This window comes from Lagopus leucura, unplaced genomic scaffold (genome assembly GCF_019238085.1).
Source record: "Lagopus leucura isolate 7727_CA_CO unplaced genomic scaffold, USGS_WTPT01 Super-Scaffold_100002, whole genome shotgun sequence".
Taxonomy (NCBI): Eukaryota; Metazoa; Chordata; class Aves; order Galliformes; family Phasianidae; genus Lagopus; species Lagopus leucura.
The window spans coordinates 41492089-41504331 of NW_024962263.1; the positions used below are offsets into that span (position 1 = coordinate 41492089).

Sequence of the window (12243 nt, forward strand, 5' to 3'; positions counted from 1 at the left end):
GCATTGCTTGGTGGAAATAATGGAAATACACTCTGGAGATCATACTGCAGCACAAACCTGGAAAAGCACAACTGGAACACAGCTTGGATCCAGGTCACAGAGGGCAGGAGAGTGTGTGGTGTATGGGACCACAACGTGGGTGCCAACACTTTGGACAGTGGGATGTTCAGTAGTTGGCATCAACTGAAAACAGCCTGTGTGAGATGGTTAATAGGAAGTTATCTCTCCTTGCTCAGGAAACACAGGCAAGCTAAACCTGACAAATAACCAGATTCAGACCTCCTCATAAGGTAAATTGTCAATTTTAATTAACCAAAAAATGTGTAATCCTTTCATTTGTCATGCTGTGAACTGCCTTACTCCAGCCAGCTCTGATGCTTACATTTGCAATTCCCTTACTCTGTTTGGTTCTATGGTATCAGTAGGGTGGTCTTGCATAAAAGCAGGAGCTTCCCCTTCCTCCAGTACCTAGCAAATTAAAAGTGGGGGGGGGAAAAAAGAGCTTCAGGGCAGGAGCTACCTGTGAATTTGTGCTTAATCCAGTATTACTGCGCTCATGTTACTATCACTTTATTCTTGACTGCAGCCTGCAGTGACGTGCAGCTGGAAGGAGTCTGTTGTCCACAGCCTCTAGCTCAGCATCAAAATGAAGGAGTCCTGGGTGTTCACATAAGCACAAGGAGCAGCAGTTCACCTGGTATTTAAAAATCAGTTCAGAGCAAGTACTTTAATCTCTTTTGCAGGTAACCATCCCTCTTCCATAAAGCCCCATTTCTTCCTGAAGTAATTTCACAGACATCAGATCCCAAGCACTCTTGAATAATTGATGGCCTAGGTTGTAACAAATCTTTTTCATGAATATCTATAACCTCCTGCCAATAAATAATTAACTGTTCATTAACAATACTAGGGATACAAAAATGTTAAAACAAAAGCTTTTCATTTTTTTAGTTTTTAATTGATTCTCCCTACATATTTCCTATCACGGGAATGATAAAATTTGATCATAGTACCAAGTGTTACAATATTAAAAAATTCCAACCAGTAACATGACCAATAAAATTTATTAAACATTATATTTACAACTATTTACATATCCTTCCATAGATTAATATTAAAATAGACAATATACAATTTAGAATTTTCATTCAAAGGCATTTTGTTGGAAAAAATAGGCTCTATTACGAGACCACCATATAAGAGAAAAAAAGTTGTTGCTTTTTTTTTTTTCTTTGTTTGCTTTGTCTTCGTTTTACACAAAAATATTTTCAGCATAGTAAGTCATAGGTATGGCGTTACAACAGCAGACTAACATGAAATATGGTTTTGTAAATGCTACAGTTGTTCAGGTTTCGGTTATTGAAGTCAAGGAGCTCGGGGTTCTGTGAAGCATGCAATATGGGTCAGTTTCAACTCTTTTACAGTTATGGTGATGAAACAAGCAGCTAAATCAAACACATGCCATAGTAAAAGAACTGCCAACCAGGAACACACTACACTTAATAGAAACGACAACTTTGGTCCAATAAAACATTAGACAAAAACAGTTTTACAGTTAAAATATCTATTTTGTACAGGTTTGAACATTAATTACAAGACTATTTACATTTGCACAATATGTATAAAATAAATTATTTAAAAATGAAGACAATATTACATCTTTTTCCAAAAAGAAAAAAACTATACAGTAATTTACAAAATACAATAAGATTAATAGACTATTTTCCTCCAAGTCTGATTTTTCTTCTACAGACTTTTCATCTTATTTCCCCCCCCCCGTAGCAGTCCCACTGTTACCCAAGTTTCATGATACAAAGCTTCCTAGCAGATTTTAGGTATCATTTTGTTTTGGTGGCTGTTTGTGTTACAGCTGCCAGCGCTGTTAACTCACCATGTTTCATCATCCTTGTCAGCAGTAAGCCCTGAAGCCATAGGCAATTTTGTAATACAGGTAATGCTATTTTCTAGGAAACTGACTTCAGAATAAGCGTCCATCTCTGTGTTGTGACCAAGACCCCGTGCCACATTTCTCTGAATAGTTATTGGGAAAGGCAGTATTCTACATTAAGTGTTCATTAATAAAGTGTTCTGTCTTAAAAGAAAAATACCTTTGTGAATCGCTGCACCTCAGTCTCTGGCAGTCCAAAGGCAAAAGCCAGTAGGTACTGGTTGTCATATTGGTGTCAATTCAAAGTCGTCATTAACATCAACAAGAGGAACGTAGAATTCCTGAATTTCATAAATGCTGATGGATTTGTACGTAGCAGGATCGAGTTCTTGTAGTTTAAGCTGCCACTCCAGTCTTTGTACTGCATTTAAAGCTGCTGCTTCATGCTGCTGCCTCATCAAAAGGCACGTCTGTTTTGGAATGCAGAAGGAAGTTATTTCAATATCAGAAAATGCTGCAGCACGAGCTTCAAAACAGAAAAGACATCTACGAGCCTCTTTGGTGGCAGCACCTGCCCTAAGTCTCTATTTAAATAATCAGATGATTCCATCACAAAGCTCGTTTTTTTGTTTTGTTTTTGTTTTTAATATTAGCAGACCTTCTTTCATGTTGCCTTTATAATGTGGAATCATGGAATCATTTGAGTTGGAAGGCATCTTTAAAAGCCATCCAAGTCCAACCCCCCTACAACAAACAGGGATATCTACATTAACTTATGATACTGCATATCACGTATCAAGTGCATATCAAGTGCTTATCACATAACAGATGTATTTATTCATATATTGATTCATGTTTACTCCTGTCATCTTTGCAGTGACATCAAAGGCACTATTTCCCCTAAAGATAGGGAAAGACAAAGAGGAATACCTTTAATTTGTCAAACTTATCATCGACATCCTGTAACCATGACATAAACTGTCGCGCGTTGAATCGATCCCTCACTGATGTTTTGCTGTCATCAGTCTGCAAAAAGAACAAAAAAAAAAAACTCCACCTGTAAGTTGTTTGATAACTCGTATCAGACATGCTTTAAAACATGAAAACATACTTTGTGGCACCTTCATAAACAGCACTTCCTTGGAAAACTAAACTCCAAGTCAATGTATCAAGGTACATGCAAGCATATGTCTTGATCTCCCTTCCCTCAGCTAGCTGCTCTCCAGAAATGGTTATTCCCAGATCCCCTCAGGTTAAAGCTAATCACTGTCCTCTATTTTTAAAATTGGAGTGGAGGCGTCAAGATTTATGCCTTAAAATCTTAATCAGTAGAAGGCAGATCTTCCACAACATTCTCTTTTTGTTCTTTTTAAAATTCAGTTACAAATCAAACAAACGTCCCCTCAGGGAAAAGCAAAACATTCATCAAGAAAATCTTAAGCAATCCGAGTTAACTGGCCACACAAGTATTCAAAACCAATTTAAGTAAAAATTACCACAGAAATCTGCAAAAGGGATTTTAAAAAGCAAGAAGGCATATCTTATTTGTCCTGCCCAGTTAAATCCATTCATATATTTAAAAGCTACTTAATGAGTCTGGAACACCAAATCTGTCCATTGTGAGAAAGTAGACTGTATAGTTTTTGCATAGCCAGATCATGTCCCTGTAATACTTCAATAACCATCACTAACCAGCACAGGCCCCTGTTGCATTTTTAGAAAAGAAAGCCTCCCCTTTTGCACGCTGCAGGAGAAAGCAGCAATGAGAAAGAATGGGGGAAAAAACTGCAAATGCTGAGGTCTCTAGAAAACTGCTGGCTAAGATTACAGATATTCCCCAAAGGAAATGCAAACAGAAGGAGGCCTCAGCAACACAGGTTTCATGATCCTGAACTGCAGGTGTTTTGCTGGGCTGTAACCAGCCTGCTCACCACAAATGGGGGCCTTTTTCTTCCCTATCTCTGCTCTGCTGCAAATGACCACAGGGAATGGTCCTTAAGGTCTGCATAACATTAGCAGTTATAAAAGCAAGCCTCAAAACACCAAGAAATCGCTCAGAAGCAGTTGTGGGAGTGTCATTTTCCTACAGAATAAACCAGATCTTTGCTTACAAATCTTTGTCAGCTATTTGCTCAAGTAAAAGAAAACCGAAATGATAATTTTTTTTTTTTTTTTTAAATCACAGAACACAATTAAGAGGTAGTGAGAGTTGTAGTATTTTACTACAACTGCTGTAGCAAATAAAAATGGCCAGAACAGCTGCAACACTTTGTGAAAGAAAAATAACCTCTCCTCCCATACAGATCCCTTTTGTTTTGCAGAATTCAAATACAAAAATCAGCTTTTTCAAAATCAATTGCAACATGACAATATAAAAATGCAGATCCATGCAGAGCTCAGATGCACCCTCAAGTTCTAAAGAGGGTGCATCTCAAAAAGGGACAAAATACACCCAAGGACACTAAACTCCAAAACCAATAATGACATTTTGCTCATTAACAAAAGAGAAAAATCTCTTTTGAAGATGATGACTTAAAAATTTGGCAGTACAAAGCTTTAAATGGGCAAAAACCACAATCTTCATAAAACTGGTATTTTCTACTGAGTTGCTTTGTTCTGCATGGTTCTTTAAAGGTAGGAAAAAAGTAATGGCACAGGTAGAGGAAACACTGGAAGCTGTAATTAACATGTAAAGAGTTACAGCACTAAAGTAGAATTCCACACACGTCTGACACGTAGGTGTTTCTTTGTATAATGCTCAGCATTCAATGCATCCAAATGTTTATTACATCTGTAATAGCAAATTTCTTCCTTGTGTTACGTCTCCTCAGTTACCTAACCAGGTTCTGAGTGCAGTTTCTACTCCTCTTAGTTAGTAAACCTGTTCACAAAATACTGATGCCATCAAACCATCTTCTAGATACATAGCTACAGTAAACTTCAGAGTGACAGCCCATAAATGATGCAGATTAAAAGTATATTAAATTTGATTTCATGAAAAACAACAGAGTCCTGGTTTAATCTTTCACATCATTTGTGGAGATGAAAGAAAACCAGGCAGAGTACAAAACATGAAACCAGCATAAGTACCTGTGTCCTCTTGTTATTGCACTTCTAATGTGGTGTGCAACGCTGAGCAAAATGAGGCCTAAGCAAAATAACAATCTACAATATACAAAATCTTAATCCCAAGCAAATCAGTGACAGCTTCGGTATAGCAATGGAATTCTCTCCAAACACTCATTTTAAGTCAGACTAGAAAGGTACATTGGTCTGAAATTTACCTGAGCATCCAGGGGCACATTGTAAACCTCGGCATCCAGCAGAACAGTGCAGGCACTGAATGGTAGTGTTTGATTAGCTAGAGTCCTTGCTGCTCGGTAATGAACACGGAGGACTTCTTGCTCATTAGAAACAATAAGCTTTTCCTAATTAAAAAAAAATAATACATCATACATATCAACATATAAGCATTTCAGTTTGATTCATAAAAACGCTTTTGCATTTAAACTCATTGAGAACTTCCTGTAGGGACCTACAGCAAGCTGGAGAGGGATTACTTATCAGGGAGCATGGCAGTAGGACAAGCAGTAATGGCTTTAAACTAAGAAAGGGTCGATTTAGGTTAGATATTTGGAATAAACTTGTCACTATTAGGATGGCAAGACACTGGAACAAGTCACCCAGAGAAAGTGTGGATGCCCCATTCCCAGAGGTGTTCAAGGCCAGGCTGGACAGGGCTTTAAGTGACCTGGTCTAATATGAGGTGTTCCTTCCCATAGCAGGGGAATTGGAACTAGATGATCCTTATGGTCTCTTCCAACCCAAACCATTCTATTATTTTAACTGTGTGTCATCTACCAATACAGCATTTATTGTTGCTTAAATTCTTTTAATTCAGATGCTTTGATTCTGAGATTGCTAACACTCCTTAGCCTTCAGAACTAGAGTCTACAGCTTTCTTCCCACACTCTGCTGCCCCTAGGAAAAATCTGAGCCACATCTTAGAGCAATTAAGAAGAAAAAGCCGCTGTCTTACTGGCACAAGTATTCAGTTAACAATCGTTCAAACTATCGCTGAATTTGTCATTACCTTTTTTCTCTTTTTTGTATTTACAAGTTCTTTCAATTCAGAAATTTAGTTAAAAGGCAGTGTAGTTCTAAAGCAGTGTTCAACTGAGCAAAGCCTATTCACTGAAAAATGAAAACCCGAGATTGAGAAATGATAGAGAAAAGTACTTCAGTCTTACCCTTTCAATACTGTGCTGTAAACGTAGTTTCATCCTTACAACCTCCTGTTGTTTAAATAGTTCCTTAAGTGGGTCTGACAGCGAGGGAGGAGGTGTAATCTGTGGAAAATGTTTTATAAATAGTATAATGAGTATGTATTTCATGTATGTTTAACACTGCCTGAATGATTTGAGCATCTATTAAAAAAATAAAGGGAGGGGGGGGGTTCCTAGGGAAAAATAGGAGTTTTGTACATTAATTCTATAACTTTAAACCATTTGCAATGAAAAGTTTTAAGGCTTCTTTACCAAAAAGTTAATAAACTTGCCTGCTTGCAATGGCATTTCAAACTGTTAATGCTTTTAACCAGTCACAGCCAACATATCACAGCTATTTTTTAAAAGGTCTATGCATTAGAAGATACAACTTGCTTTCAATTTTCTATAGCACAGCTGTTCATTTTGAAAATAAGGTAAAAACTGCCTAACCAGCCAGTTTCAAACTGCTACACAACACACACTTCACCTCTCTCCTAATGAAAATTGTTTGGCTCCCACAATACTGAGTGAGGTTTGACATCTCTTGCCCCTTTGTGCAAGCCATCATTATTAAAAGCAAACCCCACACTGACTACAATAACCTGCCTCAGCTGTAGTCAATTTCAGCATGTTTAATGTTCAGTCTGAGGTATTTTGCAATCTAGATTTGCCAAGAAACTTTGTATTCATGACACACTACCACACTGTTGTCCCATCTTTTCAGTGAAGTAAGACAAGATGGTCATAATTACACCAAGCTTTGATGTAGCTAATATTACTAAAAGTGAATCGATCTTTCAGAAAACTCAGTGCTTCAGCTAATAGAGAAACACACAGCTTAAGCAACACAAGCAGACTGCCTATAAAGTTATCCAGAAATAGAAATTTCACAGTTGACAAGCATCTGTATCACCTGAACAATATAAAATTTCATTATCAACTGTTTTTCCTTTGAATTCAAACACCACGTAATTTTGCAGGAGAAAGAAGAATTAACACCACCGGAAATAACTGGAAAGAATTTAATTATATAGGCAGCTAACTTGTATGGACTTCTATTAGTGAATGTAAGAGAGCTCTGCGCCTGTGAAGCTGCTATTGTGCAATAGCTTCTATTGAAAGTAAAAGCATTTTTCAGGTCCCAGAACTCTTCCATTACATTACTGATCAACAACAGATATATTTTCTAACCAATACTCAAAAAGAAAATTAAAGTTTCACTTAATCTAGCAATTAGCAGCTTTTCAGTAGCCTGTATCACTAAAACCCATGGCACAAAATGTTGTTTCAAGCAGCAGGTGGCAGCCTAAAACTGTAAATCAAAGTGCACTGATGTTAAGCTCTTGCTGACTGAGATTTCTTTTGAAGGGCTCCCGATGTTAGTTAACCATGCCTCGATTCTGTTTCAAAACTAAAATTTTGTTTCTTGCTTTCAGGAGTTAAGTATGCATTCTAGAAATTCAACCACGCTAGAAGAAGCCACCCCGCACTGAGGGCTTCTAAACTGCAGTAATAGTGGTCTTCCAGCAAAGGCTGAATCCCAAATACCCCAAAGCTACTCTCTGCAAACACTATTAGCAGTATGAAAGGCAACAGAAGGTTCTTCTGACCTCAGAGATTACTACAGCCTCTGTCTTCGAAAACATTAAACTAAGCACAGGACTGAATTTGCTTATTGTAATTTTCCCAAACAGTATGTTTTTCTGTCTTCTTGGAGAGTTTGGAAGAGCCTCAGCTACTCGATCCCAGCAGTCTGACACCACCTACTGGAAAATCCCAGACTTGGAACCGATGCTGGATTTGGACAAGAGAAATAACCTTCACAGCCTGAAGGGAAACTGAAATAAAAGGTTTTGAGGGAAACTGAGGAACGAGTCTCACTCATCTTTGAGTCAAAGAGACTGCTAGGAATGAGTCAATTAAGAATGTGTAGGGAAGAGATGAACCTGTATGGTGGAAACACAAGAACAGAGCACGAAACTGGATGCCACAAGCAAAAAGTGGCCTCAGTTTCCTGCACAACCAGGTCCAGGCTCCATATAGAGCATGATGGACAAGTGACTGCTGCCTTCTCGTGTGTTCTCTAATCCTGAGCAAATGTCCAAGAAAAATTCAATGGTGCTCAGCCCTTCAACACTCTGATCCACTGCATGAGAAGGCAGCCTCCTGAACAGTTTTGTTCAGTAATAGTTAGGCAGCAAGATGTATCTGCAACATCTCCAGCACATAAAAATAAATTACAAGCTCCCTGCATGTTTTGCATCCTTCAGATCAACAAGAATATTGATGCTTCATGCTGTAAAACCTGTAATTCTCATTTGCGATTGCTACAAGAGCACTAACTCAGATTCACACATATACAGCATTTCCAAGATTATTTTTGTGTGTCCCTTTTGCTATCCAAGTCAACTGGCTTACTATGCTATTTAACATTTAATTAATTTAGGAAGTAAGTATCTGATAACATCACTAAAACAAGTTTTACTGCGTTTTTCCAGCAATACCAGAGAGACTGGACAGAATTCCATTTGTTGGAAATACGTCTGTTAGATAGTCAGGGGAAGCTGGAAATCTTGGCATCTGTCCTCAGGAGGCAGTACAGACAAAGCTGACAGAACCCCCATTGAATACACTGATGTAGCAATCCAAAGACACCATAGCTAAGTATGATTTAAATCTATTCTTAGGACATTCAGATGTTTCCTTCCATTTTGAATTGACCTCATGTCACTGTCTTATATTTGCACTGGCAGAGGGAAGCCACAATTCATATTAACTATCACTACTGTAACCTCAGGTGATCTGGGTCATAAATTACAGTATATAAACAAAGCAGAGCAAAATCAAACTCGAAAGCACCATCTCCTGGTTCCCACCTACAGGATGTTTGAAGTTCCTCATACAAACAACAGCTTATCATTAAAATCTCAATGCGGAGAACAAGCAGTACATTATGTGAACTACTCTGAGTCTCAGAGCTAAATAAATTTTCTTCTTGTAGACGTTCACACAATGATACAGCAATAACTTAAGAACAAATATCTGCCTTCCTACCTATGAGTGAAGCAAAAATCAGGTTAACAGAGAATCATTAAAGAACTACTTAAGGAAAAACATAAAAACAATTCCAACAGAAAGGTCATTTTATTGTTGCACATCACATTATGCATTGAGTTACTTACACTCAAATGACTCAAAACTATGAGGGCAGCTGATGTGCCAGAAGGTGTGCTGCTGCTATCCAGAGGGAGAGGATGGAGAAACGAACTGGCAGAACCCTCATGAAATTCAGCAAGGAGAAGTGCAGAGTCCTGCACGTACAGAGGAGCAATCTCAGGCACCAGTATGTGCTGGGGAACTGCCCAGCTGAAAAGCAGCACTGGGGTCCTGTTGAACACCAAATTGAACATGAGCCAGCAAAGTCCCCTTGCTGTGAAGAAGGCTAATGGTGTCCTGGGCTGCCCCAGGGCAAGTACTGCCAGCAGTACCGGTAGGGCCACATTTGGAGTGCTGGGTCCAGTTCTGGGTTCTCCAGCTCAAGGGAGACATGAACATATTAGAGACATTCTTACAAAGGACCACGTGATGATGACAAAGGGACTGGAGCATCTCTGTTATGAAGAGAGGCTGAAAGAGATGGAGCTATTCAGCCTGAAGAAGAAACAGCTAAGGGTAATCTCAGCAATACCTGAAGGGAGGGTGCAAAGAGGACGGAGCTACACTCTTACCCGTGCTACCCAGTGCCAGCACAAGAGGCCATGGGCACAGACTGGAGCACAGGAGGTTCCCTCTGAGCAGCAGGCAGCACTTCTGTGCTGTGCAGGTGACGGAGCACTGGCACAGGCTGCACAGAGGCTGTGGGGTCTCCTCCTTGGGGATCTTTGTAAACCACCTGGATGTGGACTTGGACTCCCTGCTCTGGGTGACCCTGCTGCAGTGGGACTGGGGAACCCAGAGGGCCCTGCCTGCCTCAGCCATGCTGCGACTCTATGATTAACATTCCATTTGGCATAAGTTACCTAAGAAATTACACTACACAATCATCTAAATTTATTCTCATGAACTAAAGAATCCCTACTACACATAGTCAGAGAGACAGGAAGGAGGTATGAGGAAGTACTTAGAAGTTCTTCCTTCTAGTGCCATTTGTGATGGGGAAATGAGCTTATTGCCAGGGTAGAAGGGCCATTGAAAAATATTAACTACACTTCTTCATTTCCCAATAATCTCAAACTAAGCATTGACATTTAATGCCAAACCTGTAAGCTGTAGCTTAGAAACTGCATGTAGTTGGCTAGTAGCTGCCATAAAAAAAACAAATACATCTCTGCTTCTGGTGATAAAAATACACTACAAAAGCTGAAACAGCAACTGAGAAAGATTTCTAGACCAAGGAAGGCCTGGTATATTGTAGCAAAGTTTAGGATACATCCTAGGTCACTTGCAGATCAAATAAAATAGTAACCTTATGCGCATCTTTCCTCCCATAGTTTTCTCACAGCTAACTTGCTAATTTCAAAGAAATCCATCAGTTCCTATCTGAGAGAGAAAATGTTACAGGATATACATACTCCCTCATGCAGACATGGGGCATATATGGTGGAAAAAAATGAGAGGAAAGAGCTTCCACAGTAACAATGACTACCTCTGGAATGAAGCAACACAAATTTTAAAATGTATTTTTATATACATTAAATTTCATTTACAAATTTACAAATTTAATATACATTGAAGTGTTCACTGCTTAATCAAAAAGGATCTTCAGCTCTAGTGGAAAAAGCTATACTGCATCTCAGGTAGGAAGTTATCTTCAGTGAGTCAACAGAATAGCTGGTCCATTCAGAAGTACAGAGCCCCAAACCAGGGGCTTTGTAGCAGAGCCCCTTAACCAGGTTGCTTACAGAGCTATTTCATATGCACAGACCAATCAGTTTAGCAGGTATTTCTGCTATCAAGGGTTTACAATATTCTCCCTACTCCTCCTAAAATTGGATTTTTCCTTGACACATCCTAAGTAACGTACATACAATCCAATACTATTGAATTCTGACATTATCAAGATACTGTATGTCAGCCAAACAACTGCTTTAGGTAATCAATGATCTCTCACTATTCCAGCTATTAAGTGTATCAACTGAAACCATTCAAACAGGTTCAAGCTCCTTTTACTTCAATACTAGACAAGGTTAACTCTGGGTTAATCTCTAATCAGTTAAACTCTTAAAACTCTAATCAGTTAAAGTACATCAGATGAAAACCACCTTCTATTCCCAGGAGCAAGAATGTGGCTAGCAAAAAGCCCCCAATGCACAATGTATTGGGTCTTCTCCATCCCCTCCACCTAGAACAACAAGCACAAGTGTGCTGAAGAACAAAGGAAGAGCTACCCTGATTGCACTGACTTCAAACAGAGACTAGCAGTAATCAAACCACTGTTACACTGTTACATGTTCTGAGGTGTAGTGCCACAGTAAAAAGTGATATTAACTACACTTCAGCCAATTCTGTGCTATACTGCACAGAGGACTCCCAAATTACAGGCCTCTTTCACAGCTGTCATTAGGAATATGCCCAGCAAATCTATAGAGAGCTTAGAACTAAACAAGTGTCCCCGGACTACAGATGGTCTTCAACAGAAAGGACTTCACATGAACTACAATTCAGAACACTTTAAATTGATGGATGACAACAGCTGGGACACAGCATATTATATTCGCTGCTTTGGTGAGTATTAAGGAGACTGCAACAGCTAGCAGGCACTCTCCTGCTTAAAACACTGATAATAGACTTAGTATCTTAAAACACTGCACATCCACCACTCTCCAAATAAAACAGCTTTGAATAATTAGTTTTACCCACACTATTGTTGGTAGAAATTTGGAGAAGCTCTAAACAGCTACTTCAGTTTTAAAAGTGTAGGCATTATAGTAGCAAATACTTTGAAATATTTGTGTGTCTTTTACAGATACTATACACGATGGTTTATCTTGTAATGACTTTGACACCATTGCTTGTATGTCCATCAAACGCTGCTTTTAAATTCGTCATTACCAGTAAATGTTAATTTGACATATTGCAACTTAAGAT

General features: G+C 38.9%; 1 protein-coding gene across 4 annotated transcripts in view; it reads right to left on the reverse strand.

The window, feature by feature from the left end:
* Positions 1-1547: 1547 nt before the first annotated feature.
* Positions 1548-12243, reverse strand: part of ANKRD12 (ankyrin repeat domain 12) — a 55854-nt gene continuing 45158 nt past the window's right edge. For all 4 annotated transcript variants that reach the window (XM_042868879.1, XM_042868878.1, XM_042868877.1 and 1 more), the window contains 4 exons: positions 6139-6237; positions 5173-5316; positions 2819-2914; positions 1548-2358 (listed from right to left, as the gene is read on the reverse strand). In XM_042868879.1, the coding sequence (XP_042724813.1) occupies positions 2173-2358; positions 2819-2914; positions 5173-5316; positions 6139-6237 (525 nt within the window). In that variant the 3' untranslated portion in view covers positions 1548-2172. The remainder of the gene's footprint in view (positions 2359-2818; positions 2915-5172; positions 5317-6138; positions 6238-12243) is intronic.